The sequence below is a fragment of the Calonectris borealis genome, chromosome 9 (assembly GCF_964195595.1).
Source record: "Calonectris borealis chromosome 9, bCalBor7.hap1.2, whole genome shotgun sequence".
In the NCBI taxonomy this organism is placed as follows: Eukaryota; Metazoa; Chordata; class Aves; order Procellariiformes; family Procellariidae; genus Calonectris; species Calonectris borealis.
Genome location: NC_134320.1, coordinates 11,457,829 through 11,484,883, shown reverse-complemented (window position 1 = coordinate 11,484,883; position 27,055 = coordinate 11,457,829). Strand labels below are relative to the sequence as shown.

The window sequence follows — 27,055 nt, the reverse complement described above, 5'->3', positions numbered from 1 at the left end:
AACTCCACTCACCCCGTGAATCTAGGGAGAGTCAGAAATGGAGCCCAGATGGCCTCCCAGTCCAATACTTAGTCTATGAAACCTCAGCTCACTCACAATTTCGCATAAAAATAGGACAAGAGCTTGAAGCCAAACACTACTACAGATGTTTGATTCACTGAATCACTAGCATAGTATAAGAGAAAAGTCATAAAGGAAAAGGCAACAGAAAATAACCCAACCTGAAAGATTAAGCAAAAAAAAAAAAAAACACCTACTTCCTAATCGCAGTCCAAAGAATTTTTTTAGTGTGTGATAGTTACACAGCAAGTCAAATTTCAGTTTTTAACTATGTAGCAGTATTTGTACACATTTCATTACACTTATTTTCCTCCATTTTTGTCAGCCAGAAATCCCCCATGTCACATCTATAAGTACAGGTGCAAACTGATTTAGGGACACAGGGCAATTCCAAAGTAACACAGAACTGCATTGCCCTTCCTGCCCCTTTCAATTCCAGATTACTGAGATAGTCTTTTGATATCATAAGTCTTTGCACAAGACAACAGGCAACACCACAAGCATTACTGTAACATTAATATCAGCCACTTTGCCTACTGCTAAAGGTTTAATTTTAAATGATCTGCAGCACACTGCTTAGTTCTCCCACAACACGACACTACTTGAAACAACCAGGATATTTGCCAAGTGGTGTCAGGCACTTTTCTTTCTTCCTTTACACATAAGGATGGCAAGCACTCAGAGACAGTCAGAACACATCACCATTAGTAACTTCCTATTAAATTTAACAACATTTAGAAGTCAAGTCCATAACCACCCAGAGATATACACTATAAACGAAATACCTTCAAGTTCATTCGTTCTCTGCTGCACACTTCCTTTCTTCCTTTTGTCTCCCAGTCACCACACATACTTTGTTCAAACCTACCCACTTTGCCCCCTCATCCTTCTTCCAAGGCTGCTGGAAGAGACCAGTCGGCTCTGTTCCTTTGCTACTCCCCTGTAAAGAGCAACTGCAGTTTCAGGTGCTCTGCTAGGAGGTGGGGGGAGCTCTGCACAGGTGAAGCCTGTTGGCGATTGCTGGCAAGAGATAAACCTGGGTTAGAGTTCATTGTACAAATAACTTGCAGGAGATCCTCATCCATTTCTCAGTTTATGTCATGATCCTTGGCTCCAAATCTTTGCTCTGTAGAGTTTCTTTATGCTGGCTATAGTCTTTGGGCCAGGATTCAGAGTTGGAGTCACCACCCACGTTATTTTTTTTACCTCAGATGAAAACAGAAGAATGAGGACTGAGCAGAAAGGAATAGAATGAATGGAAAGATGTGGGCAAGTGTGAAAGGGGGGGCGAGCGGGAGTTTGACTACAGCATGCATGCAATAGTTAATAGCAATGCAGTTCACAAATGGTTGCTGGTTTTCCCCAGAAATATCAAGTGGGACATTGTATTACAAGTAGTAAAACTGGCATTTTAACTTAATACTTTATTACACAACAAAAAAAAATTAATACAAAAGTACTCAGAGCAAGTGCATAACAACACCCCTTTCACACTTAAGATTATCATAATGCTATCTTTTATTAAAAGGGTTACAAGAAAAAAAATGACACACAAAGAAATGGGGCCATCCTACCGGATTCATTCACACTAATCATGATTTCTCTCAAGTGGCTGAGATAACAGAGCCAGACTCTTCTTGGCAATATCCAGTGAAGAGCCAACACGCACAAATTGAAATGCAAAAAACCATTCCGTTTAAAAATAAGAAAAAAAAAAATTTTTTTCTACTGTGAGAGTGATCAAACACCCAGCAGGTTGTGGAGTCTCCATCCTTGAAGATATTCAAAACCGGCTGGACATTGTCTTGGGCAACCTGCTTCGTTGACACTGCTTTGAGCAGGGGTGTTGTACTAGACAATCTCCAGAAGTCCCTCCCAGCTTCTTCTATTTTGTAATTTTATGATAGCATATCTACCAGACATCAGTAACGTCAAACCTACCCAAATCTAGGTAACTTCTCTACTTCAGCAAAGCTGAAGCTGAACAAAGAGAGTGAAAGAGAACAGATCTGAAAGATTGAGTTTATTGACTGTGAATCTCATGAAGTAGGCATATACCAAACTGGATCTTTCCTTGTCTTCAGTCAGTGCCATATTCTACAGGTGTTATCCTTGCTCCCTAGTAATAAAAACACATTGTGAGGCAATCATTTAGCTGTATTGCACAACTTACCTATTTTTGTTAACACCTACATCAACAATCTACTTGGAATGCCGACGATCCAGACAAGTGTTTATCTGTCCATGGCTAGGAAGAGACAGCAGGACCTACAGCAATATTTTTAGCTGAGATCATCCTGCATCCTGTATTTTTGTAGTTCATTCAAAAGATCGAAGCAATCACAAATACTCTGTTCACGTTTCCCATTCTCTTGATTTTTCATCTGAAGTGAATGAAACCTGAACAGAATGCAGTGCCAAGTACACAAAAGGTGTTCTCCCATATAAAAAGCTTTGCATTTTGCTCATCTGGACTTCCCTCACTGCAATACATTGTGAGAAAATGCCTTAGTCACTGGTCTGGGGCTAGTACATCCCATAGGACAGATGGTAGGGTATGCCCATGCCTTTATACAAATTTGTTCATGGCCGTATTCACTTAAGCGTCAGTTCCAAAGTGAGTTTCTAGCATTTTTTGATTATATTTTAAGTCACTGCTGGTACCTGCATTTGGGATATGGCCCCAGGGCACTAATTTTTTTTACCTTAACAAGATTTAAAATGTCTCTCAAAACAAAGAAAAAACAAATATTGGAATGTATTAGTTACCTGTAATGATTGTATCGCCTTTGTAATTGAAAGCGCAGGAGAATATCTCATCAGTGTGACCCTCTAATATCTGAAAGCAGTGTCCAGTAGCAGCATCCCAGAGTCGAGCTGTTTTATCAGAGCTGGCTGTTAGTATACGATTGCCTTTAGGGTTGAAACATATCTTTAAAAAAATATAGAAAAGAGTTATATTACCTAGCAAGTCAATATGCCTAGAAAAAGAAGCATATCTAGTGGTTAAAAAGGGAAAACAGAAACCAGCAACTCTTGCATTCATTTTTTCAGCTAAAATGCAGGATGGTATTCCACTAGAGTCACCCTGGCAAACTTCGGTGGCTGAAAACTTTGTGTATTTACAAAGGTCTATATACAATGACCTTACTATAGGATCAAGACTTCAGAACATTATCCCCCAAAATCACAATTGCTCTACATCTGTAACAACTTTATTTAAATGTTGTCATCATTCCAATGTAAAATTTATACATACTTTGTAGAGTTATACATTAAATAACATACGTCTCTATAATATCAAAACTTCCACTTGAAGGCAACTCATTTTTAGTATGTCTTCATATTTGTTAAACATTCATTGCCAAGATTGCGTGCATTTCCAGATAATCAGATACATTTTTATAGCACTAACTGGACAATATCAGGTGTATTATTTAATGCAAAATTGCTTAATTACTGAGAGCAAAACACCTGTTTCCCAGAAATCACATTTCCAAGTAATAAACTTCCCAAGTGATCACAGCTACACAAAACACCTGCAGAAATAGATTGACTTTTCAACATGCTCCCGGATGAGCAGATTCTCACTTCCAGCAAAGAAATCATGCCAGCACTAAGGACCCTGATGGAAGCTGTCCCTAACCCACCCACATATCAGCATGTATTCAGACTGCATTCATCAGTGCATCTACACTGAGTGTGGAATATTGCACTGAGTATATTAAGTAAGGAAAACCTAGCCCTTCTGAATTTAATATTCTCTCAGAGGAGTGATTATAATACCTAAATCAATACAATGAAAGCACATGAATTTTGTTCGTTAAGAACCATCATAGTTTCAAAATAATAATATTTCTATTACAAAATACATGAAACAAAAGCAGCACAGACTTAGCGTACTAGCCTGGAAGCTAGTGAAAACTATCCATTTGAAATAATAATGAAAAGTTGCAAGCATTAAGTAACAAAGTTTGAAAAATACATCCAATTTTGGAAGTAACAAAATGTATTTGGAACTGAGCATTCAAAATTGAGCCAGACAAGGCTTCCAGCAAAGTACATGAGCACACTCCTCATGATCAAGTGATTTTTGAAACAAGCCTTATACTTCCAAGTCCCTTCTGCAGTTTTGAAAATAACACTCTCCATGTATTTTGCCACAGAAATATGTTTTTTCTGTCCTGTTCCCCCAGAGAGTTGGGGTGAATGGAGTTAAATCCAGCTGGTGGCCGGTCACGAGCGGTGTTCCCCAGGGCTCAGTTCTGGGGCTGGTCCTGTTCAATACCTTTATCAATGATCTGGATGAGGGGATCGAGTGCTCCCTCAGTAAGTTTGCAGACAACACCAAGTTGGGCGGGAGTGTTGATCTGCTGGAGGGTAGGAAGGCTCTGCAGAGGGACCTGGACAGGCTGAATCGATGGGCCGAGGCCAATTGTATGAGGTTCAACAAGGCCAAGTGCCGGGTCCTGCACTTGGGCCACAACAACCCCAGGCAACGCTACAGGCCTGGGGAAGAGTGGCTGGAAAGCTGCCCAGAGGAAAAGGACCTGGGGGTGCTGATTGACAGCCGGCTGAACATGAGCCGGCAGTGTGCCCAGGTGGCCAAGAAGGCCAACGGCATCCTGGCCTGTATCAGAAATAGTGTGGCCAGCAGGAGCAGGGAGGTGATCGTGCCCCTGTACTCGGCACTGGTGAGGCCGCACCTCGAATCCTGTGTTCAGTTTTGGGCCCCTCACTACAAGAAGGACATGGAGGTGCTGGAGCGTGTCCAGAGAAGGGCAACGAAGCTGGTGAAGGGTCTGGAGCACAAGTCTTCTGAGGAGCGGCTGAGGCAACTCGGACTGTTTAGTCTGGAGAAGAGGAGGCTGAGGGGAGACCTCATCGTGCTCTACAACTACCTGAAAGGAGGTTGTAGCGAGGTGAGTGTTGGTCTCTTCTCCCAAATAACTACCGATAGGACGAGAGGAAATGGCCTCAAGTTGCACCAAGGGAGGTTTAGATTGAACATTAGGAGAAATTTCTTTACTGCAAGAGTGGTCAGGCCTTGGACCAGGCTGCCCAGGGAAGTGGTTGAGTCACCATCCCTGGAGGTATTTAGAAGATGTGTAGGTGAGGCACTTAGGGACATGGTGTAGTGGGCACGGTGGTGTTGGGTTGACGGTTGGACTCGATGATCTTGGAGGTCTTTTCCAACCTTAATGATTCTATGATTCTAAGCAAGGAAAAAGGGTGAGGCAATAGCCTTAAGATGTCATCAAGAGATTAAAAAACTTGTGCTTATTCTGTCAGAGAATCTGGGGACTCCAAGTACAATTTAGGACAGGTCAGACAGAAGCTCTATTAACTATGATCATAATGAGAGAACATTCAGACAGCATCTCCCTCTCTGCTCCCCTGTTCTCTGCCAAGTGATTGTGGAGACCCAACCTATATACTTTTTCAGAAAAAGGAAAGAGGTGAGGAAAAACAATCATTTCAATGTTAACTAAGCCAGGTATCCATCCCTCCCAGGGATGGATTTCTTAAGTAGCTTGCTAACTGCCACAATTCTAAGGAATTAAATAGTAAATAAGATGACAATATGGAGAGATGGCTTTTGTTGGAGCCTATAGGAGTGGCACACACAGTATTATCTTAGCTCAGAAGTGAGGAGCTGGAAACAATCATTGACTAATAGCTTTTAGTTGAAACAAATGTTCTTTTAGTAAAGATAACTTCTTAGCCAGACCTCTCAATCTTAAATATTAATAATTTTACCACCACATTCATAGAATCATAGAATAGTTTGGGTTGGAAGGGACCTTTAAAGGTCATCTAGTCCAACCCCCCTGCCACGGGCAGGGACATCTTCAACTAGATCAGGTTGCTCAGAGCCCTGTCCAACCTGACCTTGAATGTTTCCAGGGATGGGGCATCTACCACCTCTCTGGGCAACCTGTGCCAGTGTTTCACCACCCTCATTATAAATTGGTGAGACTCCAGGTGGGGTCTCACCAGAGCAGAGTAGAGGGGCAGAATCACCTCCCTCGACCTGCTGGCCACGCTTCCTTTGATGCAGCCCAGGATATGGTTGGCCTTCTGGGCTGCGAGCGCACATTGCTGGCTCATGACCAGCTTTTCATCCACCAGTACCCCCAAGTCCTTCTTGCTCTCAATCCCTTCATCCCCCAGCCTATATTGATACCCAGGGTTGCCCCAACTCAGGTGCAGGACCTTGCCTTGTTGAACCTCAAGAGGTTCACACGGGCCCACTTCTCGAGCTTGTCCAGGTCCCTCTGGATGGCATCCCATCCCTCAGGCATTGTTTAACAGTATTCTTGTGTCATGGAATAACTGGTGGATTGGATGTCACATGTAATTAAACAAGAAAAGGTGCAAACCACAAACAACTTACCTTTGAAATTTCACCTCCATGCCCTTCTAGCTTTGCAATGCACTTTTTTGTTTCTGCATTATAGACTCTCGCCGATCCTGTTGTAGTAGATTAAGAGCCATTTGTGATTTTTATGCTTAAGCATGCATTTCAATAAGAACATTTTAATATATGGTCGAAGGGCCTCATCCTTAGGTTTGATTTCAAAAGAAATAGAAGACAATCTTAACACAGTTTCCTCCAAGGATAAAGTGTGTCAAAAAGGATCTGTAATCCAGTTGGAAAAGGTTGACTTCTTAATAGTTTCTGCTGGAAAACTTCTAAAATGTGAATACAAATGTCCACATAGAACATGGACCACTGAAGTCTCTAATTTCAGAATGCATGTGCAATATATTCAGAAAGCTTTCATTATATTTCAGATATTCATTCTATCTAATAAACTATTCATTATATTTTATAAGCTATTGATTACATTTCAGGAAACTTTTTACATTGTCTTATGTCTTAATTTAGCAACTACAGCAAATCAGATACAAATAGTGCCCCCCATCCAGTCTGGTATCGTGTTTCTGAAAGTGCAAATCAGGTACTTAAGTACGTAAAAATAATATAGTATTGTCATTATGCGCTATAATGTAACACTGTGCAGGTGAATACAAAAAACTATTTACTGCAATTCCTAAAAAAAAAAATAAGCATGCAAAACTGCTGCATACCAATAACAAAACAAAATTGCTTCTTTCAGTATCTCTTTATTGTGTAGTCTCTAGCAGTGTGTTTGGAAAGCCTAGCAGCAAATCCACCATTAAAATTCCAACTACCTTGTGCATTTAAGCCTAAATTTGAGCCACCCAAACCAAACTTCACTCAAAAGCTACTTCCCTAAACATTTAAAATGCATTTCCAGCCATAAGTGAATTATTTCCCTACAAGTTTGAAGTTAAAGGGGAAAGACATATTGAGTTGATTAAAGTGTGAAAAATAAGAAAATTTTCACTGGGGAAAACTTCTTAAGTTTAATGCCAAACTTTCTATAATGCAACAAACATTGCTTGATCTATAGTTTCGAGTCATGATACTCCACTTTCATCAAGCTCCTTTCAAAGCAAAACAGAAGGAAAAAGTTGGTTTATGCTACTATTGCAATTGTTATAGCAGTCCCAGTCACTTCACTTACCATCAGCGGAGGCAGTTGCAATACGCTGGCCAGCATAATCAAAGCAGACATCCAATATTTCATCACTGTGACCTGTTAAAGTTGCTATATGTGTCCCAGTCAGAGCATTCCACAGCTGCATAAATAAATAAGGGTAATTTTTTTGCTTATTTTGACTAAGTTATTTGATAGATATCTAGCTGATCCATAAAGCAACATGTATATGCCCGTTCTGATATCTGACTGAAGGCACTAACATGAAACCTGGATATAAATCAATAAAGAGTCACTGGTTAGTCAGTTTAATGAAGTCCTATATATTTTTTATTTCAATGTATTGATTAAACGAGCTTTAAAATATATATATTGTTATTTAACTGGACTTCACTGAAATGAATAAGCTTATAGGTTTTACATTTAGTTGTAAATTCTTTAACGAATTACATGTACTAGTTTAAAATAATGCTCCTCCATTTACAAAAGATATATTTTTATATATCAAGTAGCTGTATTCAGTACATACTCAACTTTCTTACCATGCATGTTTTGTCCATTGATCCCGTGACAATGAGAGAACAGTCCCAGTTGAACTGTGCACTGCTAATCTCTCCTCGGTGACCTATTAAAGTATGCAATATCCTACAAAAAAGAAAATTTACATTTTTAGTGTGTATTTTGATATACACATATAAATTTAAGCAAGTTTATAAAATGGTATAGTTAAGGTCTCAAGTCTTCACCATTTTATCCATTAAAGCAATTAAATGGAGTGGTACAGCTTATTTAGGATTCTAGTACTACATCAATTCAATTTTTTATTGTTGAAACGAAGAGGCAGTAAGGAATAAAATGGAAAAGTTCTCTCTTCTCTTTCAAAAATATTTTAGTGAATGTATTTCCAGTGAAATGTGATGACTTTCCAGTGCCAGAGACAGATTCCTTGTATTCATCTATATACAAAGCACATACAGCAAGTTTTTCCACCTTACGCTCCCATTATCCTACTTCAACCAACTGTAAACAGTACATCTTTAAAACTCCATATAATCTAAACCTTTTATAAAACCCACTGAAGATCAAATGGAACTTATTCAGGTACTTAACGTTAGCATGTTCCCAAGTAACAGGCAAATGACAGCCAAACTGAAATATGATTTCTAATCCTCATTAATCCTAAACTTCTTGCTGCACAAAGACTGACAATATTAGTTCCATTAAATTCTGCAGCTTCAGTTCCATTAAATTCTTCAGAGAGGGTACAATTAGCCGTTATTTCTTCCTATGAATTAATGGCCTATAAAGCAATGAACCCTAAAAAAGATTAATTGATATATATATTAAAGAATTAGTAAATTAGGTTATTATCACAATGCTAATATCACTATATCATTAATAGAAAACTGCTTTAACTAATGGATAAACTAATGACTAGAAAAACAACTAAATGAGTTTAAGTAACTGAAATGTTTTTATTCATTACATAAGATATAAGGGTAGCTAAATTAATATATATGCTAAATGAACAGCAAAGCAAATCTCCTGAGCAATTGAATTTTCTATTTGTTTATGATAACAAAAACTTGATTATACTCATGTCATTTTACAGAATTACTCCTTTTACTTTCTAACAATGTAAGGCCTGCACTGTTGTAATTGTGTAGACCTTTTTACAGTAAAACCAAAAATCAACAAGCAGAAGACAACAGTGGAAAACTTCTTAATTTTGTGAATATCTTATTTGGCCATCAAGACTGCTATTATTGTAATATCTAGTACCCAAAATACATAATAATGAAAGAAGTTTTAATTTAAAATTTAAAAGCTTTAATTTCCAAATTTCGAAAAGGCAGTCCAGGCTTCAAGCTTCAATGTAAATATCTGATCAATAAGCAGAATAAATAGCAGCATGTGGAGCATCTCACAGGAATCACGATCTGTCATATATGCAATTAGAAAGAACCCAGAAAACAGGCTTGTGAAATGCCATAAAAATTTTCCATTTAAATTATTTTTTAAAAAGTCCAAAAAAATCAGCTTCAGTCATGATAATACTTCTTTAGCCTTCAGTTTCCAGTGAAATTTAATATATGGATGCTCTAATATTTGCACCATAATTGCAAATAAGAAGAAACTGTCTCTCTCAAAGCATGCTGGTGTTGAGCACTCCTGACCCCAGTTACAGGCTGTTGATTTGTCAAATGAGGCTCTGAAGACACCTTCACCTGAACTATAGCTGACTGTATCTGCCATTGAGAAATTATTGATGAAATACAGACCTGTATTGCAAAAGCATGTTCCCCCCCCCCCCGCTTTTTATTTTTTTTAATTTTAACATTTTATGAAGAAAATCTTGAACCTTCTTAAGACTTTTTGTCCCTACATCAACTTCCCTCACGACAATTCTGGATACTTACCCAGAATAAAGCTGAGGAACACAGGCACTCACCAGAGGCAGCCAGCAAAATTAAAAGAAATTTCAAGTTCAAACTCAAATTTGGAAAGCAATGTTTCTCATGTATTTCTTATGGTGAAAGATGGGCACACACAATCTCACCTACAAGATTTTTGCAAGTTTACCTGAACCTGTATACAGAATAGTATGATTTGCTCACAGTCTTTCTGAGTGCAACTTTTCATTATTACTAAATGTATACATGTCCAACTGCCATCTAAAAGGCTGAATGCTGGCCCTGGCACAATTATATTGCCCACTAGCTAATTACCAGAGCTGCCAGTGTTTAAATGAGAATTTTCTCCTTCATACTCCACTTCCTGGTATTGACCCTGATGTGAAGTCCACATTCATTTCTTAGAAAAAATTAATGTAACATGAAAATCCTAAGACTTTGACTTTATCGCAGGCTCAGACAAGAAGCTGGAAGAAGCAGCTGTTTTCAAAGAAAAATATTTGCAAGAACACCAGGCTGAATGAAGTTGAATCCAAAGGTCCGATGTGCTGAATGAGTGCCTCCTAAGTATTTACATGCCAAACATTAAACTGCTGGATCAAGCTTACAGGATCAAGCCTTAAATGATGTACTATGTGTACATCACATGCACAGATTTTAAAACACATGATTACTCTCATTTTTAAGCTATACATATTGTTTATTACCCCAGGGTATCACTATAGACACACTTTCCTTTTATATATAAATTTCAGAGATATTACCCTTGCTCTCACAAAAAGAAAAAAGACATGACCTCTGAAAACATAATAAAATAATTTATGAAGATAACGATTCTGTCAGTAATCAGGGAAATAATTTTATTATTCTACTTATACTGAGTTTCCAGTTGAAAACACAAGTGGATTTGTCAGGCTAATACAACAAGGTCATATCTAGCTACTACATTATTATCTGTTGGCATCATAATGAAGACATTTTGTTCTCTGCAGTCAGAGGGGCCAAATTTTCTCCTCTTTATAATTTTATACTGACATAAAGGACTGTGAGAAGGAAAACAGACCCTCTGTGGTTTATAAAGACAATGTGACCAGACTAATTTTCTATGACATAACATATGCTTTCTTTCTACTTAAACAGTCTGTTCCACTAGAAATTCTAGACACCTTCCAAACCATGAGTTTCTATGCTGATAAAATATTTTCCTGTTTGAGGATTCATCAGCCACAAACACAGGATCTGTCTATTCTGTCTGCCTCGTCGGTGCTAGTAAGATGGAAATTTAGAACAAAAAACATATACAAAAGCATTTCATGAGCAGCATTCCTTTTCAGAAGAACAAAGGGAACAGGAGTAACAAATTATAAGGTGAAAGAACGCATACTCTAAATGAAGCAAAAATACGTCGTCTGTAATTTGTAGCTCAACACCGTCTCTTTCATTTGTCATTAAAACATGCAATGTAAAATTATATTTATTAGTACTTTAGTACCTGCCAGTGTCAACATCCCACACTGCTACTGTATGGTCAAAGGAGCCAGTGATAATCCTATCTCCAGTGGTGCTGAAGGACAACACAATAATTTCTGCTGAGTGCCCCTGAGAGGATTTTGAAAAAGAGTATGAGAAAGCAAGTTATGACTTTCCATTAATGTAGTTCAATATGTAGCTTTTTTTTTAGCAGCATAATCCTTTTATAACCCTTCAATATATTATTTACTGTTTTGTCCAGCATACCACAATTTTGACAGAAAGATCTACTGGACTGTGGAATAGTCAATATCCCAACAACTGCAAAAAATCAGGCACATCACTTAAGCAGTGAGCAATTGTCCAATGATGTCACCAGTGCATATTTTCCATATTTGATTTAAACAGAATCATATGTGTTCACCAATACATACTGAAATCAGATGATTCATTTACAGTAAACTACAGTACAGCTTCTCATCAGTGTTGGTGGAGAGGTTTAGAAAAATAAATGTAAGCATACTTGTAAGCTAAAGGTCCATACCTTCCACTGCTCTTTGCTCTGCTCAGGGCTCTGAGGAAGGAGCAAATGCCTCCCCCACTCTATAGGCCACATACACCAAAGGAAGCTTATGCACTACCTGTTATTTAGGATTTGTGCGAGAGAAATGCATTGAAACACCATAGGACAATCTGACCCTGTGGAATCCCAGCAAGGCACATAGAGCAAAAAGACATCACAATCTAGAGATAATTGGATGGCTTTACTCTGCTGATGTTTACAGGAAGAAGATCCATAGAGATGTAGTGTCTGACATTAATGTTCTCAGAGTTACTTTATGTTAATGCAGAGGAGGTCATAATATACAGTATAGCAATATGTTTTAATGAGCGATGGAAGGCATTCTGATCTATAGCAGTAATGTCACTGAAACGAGAAAATCTGTCTTTTGATAAACAGGACTTCTTATAAAACACCATAGTTTTATCATACCCTTCAAGTTTTCTTAATCTGTTTTGTAACTGCAGTCACTGTGGGACCCACCTGGTAACAGAAAAACTGCGAGTTCGAGTTTTGAAACTGTTGTAATGGTTATACTGATATTTATCTCAGTTAGAAAACTAAGAAAGCAAGGAACACCTTTAAAAACATAAGGAAGGCAAACATACACTTAAAGTGACTATTTCTTCTCCTTTCTCTATATCCCACAATTTGGCGGTGGTATCCATGCTTCCAGTTGCAACCAATGTGCTCTGAAGATTAAATGATAAACACACCTGTAGCAAGAAATGTTGGATGGAAAAAGTGGGAGAGTATTCATATACAGTTCCTCAAAAACAATGGCTCGGGATTAATATTTTTAAACAAGACAGAAGTCTGACTTAATATTTTATGGCATACAGAAAAATCGCAGAGTTCTTCCAACAGTTCACTAGAAGAGCAACAAATCCTTATCAGATAGCTCTGGATGACTACTCAAATCAAATGGACTAATTGGCTGCTTTGCAATGGCAATGCATTAAAAAGATTTACTGGAAGATTTCCTGCATTATTTTCTGAGCCTGGATTAAAATTCACTATTTAGGTGCTTCATTTTGTGTCACAGGGAGAAATTATTTAGTTCACAAAGTTTTAATCAAAATAAAGACTGAAGCAGTTTGTTAATTTATTAAGAGCGCATAACTGGCAGAGAACTATATATTCAATACCGGTATCTGTCATACAACAGATAAACTTATGCAATCTTAATAAAAAGTTATGAATTTATAAACCTCCTCCTATAACTCCACGATGTTTTAATCACACACGCACTTTCACACTCTTGCATGCACGCTCATCCCTTCTCACAAGATGAGTGGGTTACAAGCGCACCCCCCTTTCGTAGGAGTATATGTTCCCCTACTTGCACACACCTCCCCTAGGAGGCATGAGTGCTCTAGCTTTAGTTGAACCCACACCACTTCCTACATTCTGCTGATCCACACACCAGAGGGAAGGCATCCAAATTCACACACGCACATCTTACGGGGAGGACAAGGGGGCCTCTTTTCTTGATTCTCGTACTGACAATCCACTAGCCGGATGCAGACTCTTCGTGGTGTCTCCAAGAGGAAGGCTATGCTCTCTGGTCTAGGCAGAGATTGTAATGCCCAGGGTGACTTCTGGAAGCACCAGGGCAGGGTTTGACAACTGCTGCTTCCAGACTAATGTCTCCCCCACCCTGTTATAAATTGTCTTGATTCTTTTATACTTCTTTCAGGGCTTTGCTACTTCTTTATTTCAAAATTCTCTTTGAGATTCTCCAGTTACTGTTCAATCTGACTGGCAGGATTCCCTAACACTGTTATTCGGTAGGCTTCCTCTTTAACTTGATCAGTTTGGGGCAAATATCCTCCAGACAGTACCCACAAACACACTCTGTACGCTCACACTCTTATCTTAACAGGTGTCATTATCTAGGCCATTTGCCAAGGGCATCCCCACAACATAATACTTATTTATGAAAAAGCAAGAACAAAAGCTCAACAACATCCTTAATTCATTTTTCACATTAAAAAATCATGTAGTCATCTTCCCATTCTCTGTAATTATTCAATGTGATTGTTCTGCTAATAAAGAATAGGAGGTACCATGTAAAAAGGAAAACTGTAGCTCATGTCACTGGTGCATTTTCACTATGTCCATTTCTTGTTTTTTCTTGTTTTTATACTGAATAACTATGGACATGCCCTTCCAGCAATGTTTCATATGCAATAATGGCCTTTCAGAAACAGATCTCATTCAGAGAAACATATCATTTTCTGCTGGCTATTATCTTCTACTAATTGCTTGCTAACACAACTTGTAACATTTTTGGCCTAATCTAACTCCTACAGAAGTCAGAAGAAATTGAGAGGCCTTTAAATATTTAGCTAACTGATTTGTGGAAGCAAAATCACTGCAGCCTGTCTCAATAAGCAACATGTTCTCCATGGTAAGGGATAACTGTTTCAAACTATCCAGAGAATCAAAAACCCACTGAAACCAACCTCACCTTTCACCAAGGTAAACCACCATTTTCTCACACTAGTTATAGGCCTCGCAATCTACAAATTAAATTCCAATTGTTTCCAGAAACAATTTCCAGAAATGCTTTATTGAATAATGATTGTATAGCTATTTTCATTAAAAAATATATTCTGCATTGAAATTAAGAGTTTCAGTGGATTTGCCCTGATCTTTTAAATTAGAATGCTGTGCATCAAGATATTTGCTATTGCTAATAGGGCTCCTAGTGCATTGGAAAGGAAACCAACCATTTTTAAGCTTAAACACTTTTCATTTCATATATCTTTGACATTTCAGCATCCCACATATTCCCAGTTAAAACACTTAAAATTTCAGAAATTCATTCTTCTACGGCTCCAGTTGGTCCTGTACATGAAGTACAGATCTCAGTGTGAAAGACAGCAATACAAGCAATGATGTTGTTGTGTATTTAGTTCTGCAAACATGAGAGGCAAAGCAAGATATCTAGAAAAAAATGGGATATACAAAAAAATCAAGGAATAAATATGTGTAATAAATTGAAAATTCCAATCGTTATGGTATTTTTTAAAAATGTTTTAACATTTAGCAAACAAGGGAAATTGGAACAAACTAAAAATAAAAATATCTTTTCAAACTGTACACAGTGTTTTAGTCTATTTCTGAGAACTGTCAGACTATCTTTTCTTGCAGTATAGAAATGTTCACAATGTCTGAATGTGATGCAGCAGAATAGCGGCCCCTTCCAATGTCAGCTCACAGGGACTTGGAACCCACAGCCATCAATGATGGTGTGTGGAAGCATAAAGGAATAACAAACGTCCATCAGTACTCACTATTTCTGCACTATGTCCTCTGAAAGTATGATAACATTTTCCTGTTTCCGTACTCCACAGTTTGCAGGTTTTATCAAAAGATCCAGTGGCAATCTTGTCCCTAAATGGAAAAAATCTTGTCATTTTTATTTAGAAAAAAACTTCTGACTTCAAAGACAGTAGAACTCACAGAAACAATACCCAGTTGTTGAAGCTTGCACGCATTTTGGTGCATTCAGCCACACTACAACATTTCACAAACAGAAGTTACATTAAGGGAAAAAATTAGCAGACATAATTAGTTTCTAAAACGGCCACTGTGTCTATCTATTAGCACAGAAGTGTTCATAACTGATGACTGACCTACATTAGGGATGAGGTTATCTGCTGTACTTCCAGATGTATTTAAAAGTTATGTCATTTCATCAGATAGCATCTGTTTGTTTATCAACAGTTATAAACTCTTTTTATAAGTAGTTTCCCAAATTTCAGAAGTCGAACTCCACTCCCACTGAAGTAGTGGAAGCGTTGTGACCAGCTGCAGTTGGAGCAAGACTGAACTGAAGTGAGGTACCCAGAAAATGTAGCAAGGGACACTGTATTGGAACCTAAAGATTAGCAGAAAAAAAAAAGTTCCTTTTTTACTGAACTTTTCATTTAAAAGTAGCTCAAGGTTCTCATCAGATTTTCGGTCACTATATATTGCTTTTCCACTTTTATGTTACAGTTTAGTTATTGATCTTTGCACAGATTTTTGTCATACATTAGTTTCTTCAAAGTATGTGAACGAGTTTCATTAATTGCTTTTTTAAAGTAAAGAAGAGTATCAGAATAAAAGACATAGATTTAGCGGTTTCTAGGTTGGATAAAGTCTTTTCATTTAGAAGGAAATGATCATGCTCCAAACAGCGTAAGAACAAGTCTGTAATGTTTATTTCCTGATGTTAACTGTGTATTGCTTAACTGATAGATAGGACATCTGACAGTGAAAGAAGTAATGTGATTCAATATAAAAATAGGAATTAATTTCTCTTATTCTGCAGAGAAGCAAAATGATTTATACTTACACACGACAGCTTTCTCAGGAAGAAAATGACAATGAAATTTCAGTAGCTAACATGTAATTCCCTTCACCTAACAGGTGGCAATTCTAACCTAGGGCAAACAGTTATTGCAGAAAACAAAACATGCACAGATTCATGTTTGACATTCACACAGTGGCACCCTGTGGATTTTATAAAAATTACTCAACAGCTCTGACACTTCTAAATCATGTCCTAAATAATAATGCATATGTAATACCAAATGGAGAAATCCACTTTTGTTATGACAGAAATGTTCTTTCTCCTTAACTGAAGCAACACAAGCTGTCATAAGTACTTTTATCTCACATCATATACAATTACATGGAAGCAGTAAAGAACAATTAACATTCAGAACACAATCTGATCATGTAGATATTATTGAAATAAATCGGTTTTTCAATATATTAAACTGACTTATATGTATTTTTCAAGACACTGAATATCTAATGGAATTTATACTTTGACTTTCTAAATTTAATTTTAAAAAATTACAGCAAAAAACATGCTTGAATGTATCTCTTATACAAATAATATACAGTGTCATCCCATGGTGATTAGCTATAGTTGAACTTTACAAATTCAGGATTTGAACTCTTTCAATTTGAGATAGTCTATTTTATGTTAAAATTTAAGTAACAGTGCTGCATTTGCAAAATAACATGATAAGCAATTATGATGTATCTCAGAGAAAATATATTTACCCATAGGGATTATTGAAAGCTATTGCATAAACAACATTTCTGTGTCCCTCCAGTGTACGTAGCTCTTCTCCTGACGCAGTATCCCACACTTTGCAAGTTCTGTCATAGCTTCCAGTGATAAAGCTAAAACAAAGAGAGATTAATTTCTGAATACAGTAAATATCTTACTGGTCCTGGTGCATAGTCAAATGAGTTATTTCCACAGATTTCAGTTAGCACTGTCTCAGACCCTAAATCTCTTTCTTTCAAAAATATAGATTAATGACCATAGAGGTTCCTTTTCTTTTTTTTTTTTTGTAAATATTACTCATTAAAAAAAACTTGTTTCTAATCTTTAATGTATTTCAACTAAAAAGCAAGCTGCTGCTTTCCAGACATGAAGGAAAAAATGATTAGGCATATGTCCACAGTGAAATCCATTAACATGAAATTCCACTACAGTGAAAGTCCCAAATGAATTTATGTCAAAGACTCATTTAGCTTTTAATAATATTCACTTTATTGCCATGAAGGTGCTTCTTTCTGAAATATGGTAATTGTCAACAAACTATCACCTTGGAAGAAAAAAATTACATAAATTGAATCTCACCCGCTACTTTTTTGCATCTCCCATTGGTTCTCCCACAGAGGCCTGAAATCAAGTCTCCACCATGTTTGAAGCTGCTTATAAGCAGCACAGCTGAATTCTTTTTGCAGCAAGATAAAAGCACTGAAATTCCCTTACAATTTAATTTACAAATACAAAACTTCGATTAGAGATTATGTATTTTGAATTTGAAAACAACTTACCGGGAACCAGATTTGTTAAATGCTACATTAGTCAGTGGCAATATATGTGCTCTAAGTACCTGAAATAGAGGCGGGGAGGGAGAAGAAAACAACATCTGATGCAATTAAAAAAACAAAAACAAAACAAACAAACAAAAATTGCTCCAAATATTCAACAGGTTAATATTTTCTCCTCCTCCTGTCAGATTAGCAGTTACAGCTGTAATACTTTAATCCTTAAGTAAAAAATCTCCCATGTCTCTGCAGGTTATCACTGCAGATATTATATAGTATTGATTTCAAATTTATATTTTACTTGAATGAACTGTCTTTTCCTCCATGTTTGCTTTTTCTCCACCTTCTCTGAGACCAGTAAGTAACCCTAGACCAGAGCTGAAAGTGCAAAAACAAATGAGTGAGGACACTATGCCTGGTGAGATCACTGATGCAAGAAATCCCAACTAATATTAAGCCTTATGTAGTGAATCAAGAGATCCAGCTGAATTGAGTATTTTGAGTCTTTTAGGTTATGGGATGCTTTTTCAGATAGTATATGATTTTGTTTTAAAAAACAGGAAGAACAGAAATAAGCTACATCTATGTCCTATGAGGTCATGACAAAAAAGACATGCAGAACCATAACAAAGATACTTATCAAGACAGATATTCAAAGAGGAAATTTAAATTTCATGTCTGCCTGTATTGTCTAGGTTATGGAGGTCACTGTTTTTCTAACATTGCTTTAATCAGATAGTATATATGTTTCATGTAAATTATCTCAAACCCATAATAATACATATTAAGGTTTATTAAACATAGGTGAAAATGGTTTCAGATACTGCCAATGAAAGTCAGTGTGCCACAATTCTTTGAAAATGACCAAAAAAAATACAGTCTGGTTTGTGTTTGAATAAAGTAGCTACTGTATAACAGGGTTTGCGTTTGAACAACTTTTACCTATTACAAGCTGGCTTCTGCTCGAGTCTAAAGCATAATAAAATCATAACGTGGGAAATCACAGCAATTGCTGACAGTGAAGTAAAGGGATGTTAAAAATACAACAGTGGTCCACTAGGTTGTCTCTTTAGTGTAAGAATGAAGAAGAAATGATTTATGAACAATGCCATTTAATCCCTGACATATTACCAGAGCTTCAACTTTCTGTTCTTGTCTCTAACTTTCTCAGCTGCCTGTCTCCAAAAGGAAAATGAAAGGACCTCAGAGATCTTGTACTCAGAAGAGTAGGGACTGATCAAAATGGAAGAGAAATAACAACGGTCAAGTGAAGGACTGAGAGAGAGAGAGAGAAACAGAAAAGGTATTTTATGTTAGAGAAACAGCAATTTCTGTTCTCTAGAAAAAGTAAGACAAGTTGTACTTTCAGCTGCAGCAGTAGGAATGGGCAACCAAGATGTGGAAATGACAAAAATATTTTGCTTTTTTAAAAACAGCCACAGTATACAAATATCTGCATATGAGAATGGATAATTATGTAAATTTATGGAAATTTGATCCATGACATTTTTAGGGCTCCATGCAGGCAGCTCTGAACAGCAAACATATTTAACAATTGTGGAAAAAAAGGGAGGAAAATGTTTCTCTGCAGGGTGCCTAACACAACACCATCACCACAATTACTGGAAATAACAAAAAGATGGGTTTATACTCTCATTTAAGACTATGCTCCAGTGCAACAGGAAAAAATATTCATTTCCAAACAATGCAAACATATGGAACATTGTTTGGAAAAAAAAAATTCTCACCCCCACCCACTTCTTTTATTTTATTAGTAGTTCAGAAGCACCTGATACTCATGTTTTGTTTACAAGCATTAAATGGAACTGAAATATAAAAAAAAGTTCTTTTCACACACTTCTAACTACTCTTGAGTGAAGGAAATAAGCCAGCACTGATTGGATCTGCCTGCTTCTAGTATTTCCAAATAGAGATCAAACATGGCACTGTACCCAACGAAGAACAAATACGTTATTTACACTGAAATTGGGACAAGCATTTGATGATTTGTCAGCCTCTGTGATGAATAAACAATTCAAAAATCTTTTAAAAAGCAAGGCATTATCTCATTTGAGAGTATACCTTAAAACAGAACAGAAACGTTTTAAATTTAAGATGCCTTATTACATAGCTCTGTTTTCAAGGTTAAATACACAGATCCTTGCAGAATTCACAGAGATATGTATTGTTGGCCAAAAGAACCCAAGGTATATCTAGCAACATGTAAGGGTTTTTTTAGCCAAACAAGCCAACACAAAACTACTCCCTTTTCTCTCTAAATTTAAGGTAACAATCAATAACATAGCACTGACCACCAATTTTTGACAGCTACACATTGCCATCTGCTGACAGAATAAAGATACAACACTTAATTATTTCAGATTGCAACATGCAATTTCTGGAAGCAATTTTATTTTTATTTCCACAATTAAATACAATTAAACCTATTCTCTTCTGGTGGACTGAATCCTGGATTTGAAGCCGTGAAAGATCTCTCTAATAATTGTTCTTAAAAATCTTACTCGTTTAAAATAAATTTACAAGGTGCTGTCTGTAAGCTGAAGATCAAACTATTGATTTTCAAACATAACAGTAATGACAGAAAGTAATGACAATCAATAATACTGTATGTAGCAGAATACCTAAAATAAACACAATTTTCACAAAATGAAGAACAAGTAGACAAGGGTATGAAAATATTTTGGGCCTTTCCTAGCAGCAAATTTACTTGGGGTCTATTTACAAGTTTTGTTTAAACATGGCTATGGGTGTCGCTGTTCCACAGAGTCTTATTTGACAAATAAGAGAATTATTTCTCTCCATCCAAAACACACCCTTGTACATAAGCCTGTGTAAACACTGTCTAGGAAGAGTTATACCTCCCAGCCTTTTGGGGGAATTCCTGGCAGACATAATCAGGCCAGACTCAGTCGCTTTAAACAGTGCAGAGGTGATTGAAAAGAGCCAAGAAATTGGTCATAAAATCCAAATTTTGCTTTCAGGCACAACATGCAGCAGTGGAAATATACTCGCAACATTACAACTGAAACACCTCAAAATCCCCCAAATTATTTTACAGATGCCTCTGACCTTAAAAAGATAGAACTTGTGATCCTCTTTTTCCCCTAGCTTCTCTTGCAATCTCCGTACTAAATGAATGACATGTTCCTTGCAGGAAGCTGTGATGAGAGGTTCTCCTTTTCGAATTTCTTCTACTAAGGCTATGGCATCTGTGCTAATTATGAGAAAAAAAAAAACAAAACAAAACAAAACTAAACTAAACTAAAAAAAAACCCACTAGATTTCATCCTCTGGCAATAATTATGATTATAAAAGCAAGCATATTATGTATTTGCAGGGAAACTGAAGTAAGCAATTCAATGATATGCACTTACCTCATTCTTTAACAGCTGAAAGAAATATGGATAAATCTTTCTTGGTTTTTGTACCTCCTTCTCTCTCTTACTAAAGTTGTTCAGTAAGATTTAAGTTATAAAATTTTAGCTTGGCAAGAACTTTACCTTTTCAAAGAGTTTCCACAGAGGGTCAGACATGAGAGACATGTATCCAAAACTGACAGTTTTGGAATAAATATCTAAATTAAAGTGGAATTTCATAAATTCCCAATGAATTGCCCACGAAGTAGCAACAAGATAAATTATATATGGAAAGTATTAAAACTATCTCTGTCTGTGGCTTCACAAATCTATGCTTGTTCCTATAACTCTTAGTTATGATAATAACTTCTATAACGTGGTCCACAATCTGATTCCTGGCCATCCATGAGAAACTGAGGGCTAACAATACCTGGCAGTCAAAGAACCAACATACACTTAAAACTGGTCCTAGCAAGAAAACCTAGCATTTCTGTTAGTATGTAAATTATTGCAGTCTAAAGGGGATTTTCTGTGTCAGCCCTCTAAATGGGAGCCACTAACATCCCCATAAATCAGTGTCCTCTCAGTGTTTATACTCCCATTAAGTAATACCAGACAACTTACTTCTTCCATAAAGTGACTCGCTATGTTTTATCCAGAGTACTGAGCTGGATGTTTCCAGGTAGACAAAAATAAACAATTTATAAGTTTGGATTTTTCATCTTGCATGTGCAGCCTACAACGTCTACTAACTTTGGCCCACCTGTAAGGACTCTTCCATATCAATATTGATATTAAGACAATCATATTGCTTCATGCTCTTCTGCCTAATAAACTCCATGGATCTTGGCAGCTTTACTTAATGGTAGCTTTTTTTCCTTCTTTCTGAAGCCCTTCCTACTAGAGCTGGCTGAGTAGAGCATGTAGGCTGACTACTATGACCAAAACCATATTAAGGCTCTCAGCTTTCTTTTCATTTTTTTCTTTTGGGTGCCTAGAGGAAGACATTAGCTGGAGGAAAGCAGAAGAAATAGTTTGAGAGCTGCATAAATCCTGATAATCTTTCCATGGTGTTTGATGCCAGCCAAAAAGTCCTGTGAAAAAATCCACTAGATATAACATACAAATTCGTGAAGTGTTCCATACTTTTTACGTGTACAAATAACTGACGAGAGGAAATGAAGTAGAGGGAGCCAAACTTTTCTCAGTACTGCCCGCCAAGAGGACAAGCATCAAGGAGCACAAATTAAAAAAAAAAAAAAAAAAAGGAGAGAAATTCAATCTGAACACAAAAATACACTTTTTTGCTGTGAGGGTGGTCAAACACCAGAACACCACGTTTCACAGAGAGGTTGTGGAGTCTCCATCTGGGAGATACTCAGAACCCAGCTACACATGGTCCTAGCCAACCTGCTCTAGCTGACCCCGCTTTAGGTGATGTCAAGATGTCCCTTCCAATCTAAACAATTCTCTGATTCTGTGACATACCGTTATATTCTGTCACTGAATGCACAAAATAGCCAGTCAAATAAATTCTCAAGCACTGGTGCATAAATTACATATAGCAGTATTAAAGCTAATTCAGCATAGTAACTTGTCAAGTCAACATTCTCATTACAAGAAATTCATCCTACTCCTCACAAGGGAGACATAAAAGAGTTTCAGACTGGTGCCTTCCAACTGGCTGAAAACCAGAGCCAGATGTGATTGAGAATTGTCCTCCACATAGCAAGTCTCACTTGCTTCCTCATGAATTGACCTCTGCCTTCTATCTTACCTAAAGATATCCTATCAAACTTAAATTTAAACTTGACTTTGAAATACATTGTATTTTTTTTTCATCAGTTAGGCCAATCCCTGATTTTTAGATATACCAAGCTCCTGCAATTTCTTTCATCATCTGTAGGAGACTAGAAAATCAGATTATGCACTCCTACTTATTCTTTCAAAGGACCCAACTGCAATTATGTTTGCAACAAAAGAAACCAGAAAACTGCAATAGAAGCGGAAACTTAGTTATGGGAGGGAATGACTGACTTGCCTATCTTACACCGCCTTACCTATGGTTGTTAGGAGAATTAATTAATTAACAGGAGAGATCTGAACTGATGTCTAGTTGTTATTTGCAGTGATTTCAACAGAGGTCATTTAAACCAATGTAACTTGGGGCTGAGTGAGATTCACTTTTTGAAAACATTCTGAAGACCAGAAATACTATTACAGGACCTAAGACCTTGTGTCATTCATCACATTACAACGTTAACCGCTGTATATTTCTGCTGGCTTTGTACAGGCATCTTGATAATCATAACTCTATAAGCAAAAAGAGGCTTCACCTCTGAACAGAAAAGCATGACGGTAATAATCAGCTAGAATGCAAGATTCTGTATTTAAAATAGTAGGAGAATGATTTGACTATGTTATTTTCTTTTCTCTGTGTGTGTTTTAGCGGACAAAGACATAGCTGACCACAATTATGTTTAAAACAGTCAAATAGAGTTGTATCTGAGCATGCTATAAAACAGCAGAGTGTGCTGTTATCTGAAATAATATCATACTTACTCAGGTCCAAGATTAAGCAGATCTATAGATTTAGTCTTTATCTCACCACCTTGTACATATTCCAGAATAATTCCTTTAAAAAAAAAAAGTGATAAAAAGGTCTTAATTAGATGTCAGGGATTTTATAACATGCATTGTAGACTGCAATGTTTCCACTTTCATTGCTTCACTGACTTCAGCAGACCTACTTCCAGTTCTTGAAACTACAAGGAGGTTGGTTGTTCTTGCTGAGAGTTAGCAGGGTGATGAACAGCTCTGATGTGTTTATATGATGAAAGATATTAAACATTATTATTATTTATAAGCCGTTTTTCTATTATGGAAATGAACAAGCTCGTTTTTCCCCAACAACTTTTTGCATGATTTCATCAGCTCTATTTTCAAAGAAGCTGTCCTGAAGATACTTGCTGTAGTTTGGTGTTCCAAGAAGCCCGGAGAACACATTTTACAAAACCTGTTATATTTATTTCAGTGTTTGCAAAGGCCTGTGTGCAGTAATGTGTAGAAAATCATAACACACTTTCCATTTCTAGGTATGCTCTGGCACCTCTGCACCTTCTACTGAGCTGAAGTATTAAAATGTTTAACCGCTTCCTGTTTTGAAACAGTTGTTAAAGACTTCTACTGCTCCTTGGTTTTCTGTGGGAAAGGATAACTTAGATGAATTTTTATGTCATTTTGCATTTTACCAAGTCTGGAAGAAAAATATTTAATTTGAAAGAAAGATCTGTTACTACAATACACTTCCTGAGCTGGCCAGCTCCATCTTGTTTCACTTGTGAAAATCCATTCAGTCTCCTGATTGAGTGCATAGTAAATGATGAAAACGGCTTAGCAGAATAGCTTTTCAAAGCATGGTTCTGCTCAGGAAAGTCACAAAACAAAGAAAGGAAAAATAAGAAATGTGGCAACTTTTTGCTAAACAGGCCTTTTGATAACACATACACATTTTTTGGTGCCAACTACTGCCACTTTTGACTTTTTAAGCTCCTTACTGCGACACGAATAAGACTGCCTTGATTTCGCAATTGTAAGTCATTAATTACAGCCCGACCGGCGATGCGCTGCTTCCAGCCGGAAGCCTCTCAACCGACCGCAGCGCCAAAAGACCCGCACGTGAAGTCAATCCCGCTGCAGGTGCGCGATCCACCCGCCTACTCCTGCCCGAGCCCACGACAGAGGTGAGGAAAACCTCCACCACAGGAGACCCACACACACCCCGCGCCTCCCTGACAGAGGCGCCCGCCGCGCGCCCAACGGCAGCCCCCGCGCGCGGCCCCAGCCCCGCCGTGCCGGCACAGCCCCTGGCAGGGCAGGGGCAGGGGCTCCCCGCACCCCGCCCCGCTCCGCTCCGCTCCGCACCCGGCGGGTAGTAGCGCAGCAGCAGCCGCCTCAGCCTCATCTTCCGCCGCCGGCCCCGGGCTTCGGCCCGCTACCATAGCAACGCCCAAACAGCGCCTGCGCGCATGCGCCCCCCTCGGGCGGGAAGGACAGCTGGGCGCCGCGGGTCGCTGGGGAGGCGGCCGGCGTGCCCTTAGGCCGAGGCCGCTGTGTCAGACGTGGCGGTGCCTCCTCAGGCCCCTCGGCCCGGCTTTTGTCAATCACACAGCTGGAGCGGCAGGGAGGCCCGGTGTGGAGAGCTGACTGCAGGCCCAGGTGGCTGCGCAACCGAGGCCTCCCGTGAGGGAGCACGTCGCCGTGAGCTTATATGGCAGCATGGCACTATTTTATTTCCGACTCTCAATTCTTTTCTATGAATTCATAATGTTCGGGGCTTTTTGCTGTTACTTCATTTCAGTAGAACGATCCATTATAACTGCAAGATGTTACCAGAGTAGTAATAGCCAGCTAGAAGCCCATCACCATGCAAACTTAGGTTTGCCTTCTCCCAGATGCATAGATTTATAAGTATCCCTGCTGAATTTTATCTACCTTTTATTGTCCTTTCACTGCAAGGGCTTCTAATTTATGCCATAGAAAGGAAAGTATCAGATCTTCAAAGGCTAGAGTGCACTAAAAAATGATAAAATTCGGAGTACTAAAGAGCCACAAGTAACAGCATAACAAATATATGAAAGCTATCTGAAAAACAAATAGTCACTTAATTACTAAGAAAGCAGGCAAAGGTTAAAAAAAAAAAAAGAAAAAACCTAATCAGCTTAATTTTTTTAAAGAGAAACTGAGGACAGATACATGAGTATGAAGATACTGTTTCATCGAAGACAGAAGAAAAAATATATTTGAAAAGAGATAACCAACATGGAATCATTAAAAGATACTGTATTAATAGAACTAAAAATTTGAGTCAAGCATTATGCAGAAATGACAGTAGAGCATCAATAGGGGGAAGCAGTGAACACGTTTTCGTTTAGCCAATCTCCTCATAGCCCACATTGTTGACAGCGGGTCAACAGAAGACAGTCCTGGTCAGTGTTTAACAATACGTGACTTTTCCATAAACACCCATATAGCTCCCTACAGCTTCACTTTGAAGACAGTCCTTTGGTTTTTGAAAGCCAGGAAGTAAAATACAATGGCCAATTCCAGATTTACTTTGGGACATGACTGGGGGACAAAGTGGTCTCTGGGTTTTTCATTCCCATTTGTTTGTTGAAATCTTTTGTCTTGTTTATATGTGGAAAGTCTTGAGGCAGATAAGAAATATTTTTATTTAAAACAAATAATCCAAACAGCTTTCCAACTGAATAGACTTACTTGGACCAACCCTATTCAAAAATAACTTTTTGAACAACCCCTAGTCTTGGTGGTCTCCAGTTTCTTAACAGTGTTTTGTATTTATTTAGCATAATATGTATCCACCCAGATTATAATTTCAGAATATGAATATTTTTCTGTTCTTTTAACTTAAGTGATGTGAACAATGAACATGGCATGGACATTGCTTCCTATGTTAACACCTTCTTTATTCTTCGTAAACACACAGTCATGCAGCCTTTCTGGTGCTCTCAGTATTACTTACCACCACACAGAAGTGCTACATTTAATTTTTTTAGTCAAATTTAAAGGCTTGATACTTCTGTACCGCATAAATGAGGAATATCTGCACTTCAACTATAACTTATGTAGTAAGCATTTCTTCAGTTCTATACTTCAGGGTTGTATTTGCATCATTGAATCAATTATTGCGATATTCATGAGCAATCATTTTTTCAAGGTTTTGCATATCATATGCCAACAAGCTTTTTTTTGTTTGCTTTTCATGAGACTCAG

General features: G+C 37.7%; 1 protein-coding gene across 2 annotated transcripts; it reads right to left on the bottom strand.

The window, feature by feature from the left end:
• Positions 1 to 1,451: 1,451 nt before the first annotated feature.
• On the bottom strand, positions 1,452 to 25,276 carry DAW1 (dynein assembly factor with WD repeats 1). 2 transcript variants are annotated; one of them, XM_075157630.1, is made up of 13 exons: positions 25,187 to 25,276; positions 23,825 to 23,897; positions 20,976 to 21,120; positions 17,892 to 17,950; positions 17,103 to 17,225; positions 15,338 to 15,437; positions 12,644 to 12,751; positions 11,496 to 11,602; positions 8,132 to 8,234; positions 7,617 to 7,731; positions 6,458 to 6,534; positions 2,830 to 2,992; positions 1,452 to 2,179 (listed from the first exon to the last, which is right to left on the bottom strand). In XM_075157630.1, exons 1-13 carry the CDS (start codon positions 25,224 to 25,226, stop codon positions 2,145 to 2,147), a joined length of 1,248 nt encoding a protein of 415 aa, XP_075013731.1. In that variant the 5' UTR covers positions 25,227 to 25,276; the 3' UTR covers positions 1,452 to 2,144. The 2 variants fall into 2 exon arrangements, with proteins under 2 accessions (XP_075013731.1, XP_075013733.1); XM_075157632.1 differs by having other exon boundaries at positions 2,068 to 2,179; positions 12,644 to 12,727; positions 25,187 to 25,244.
• Between the last annotated feature and the right edge of the window lie 1,779 nt (positions 25,277 to 27,055).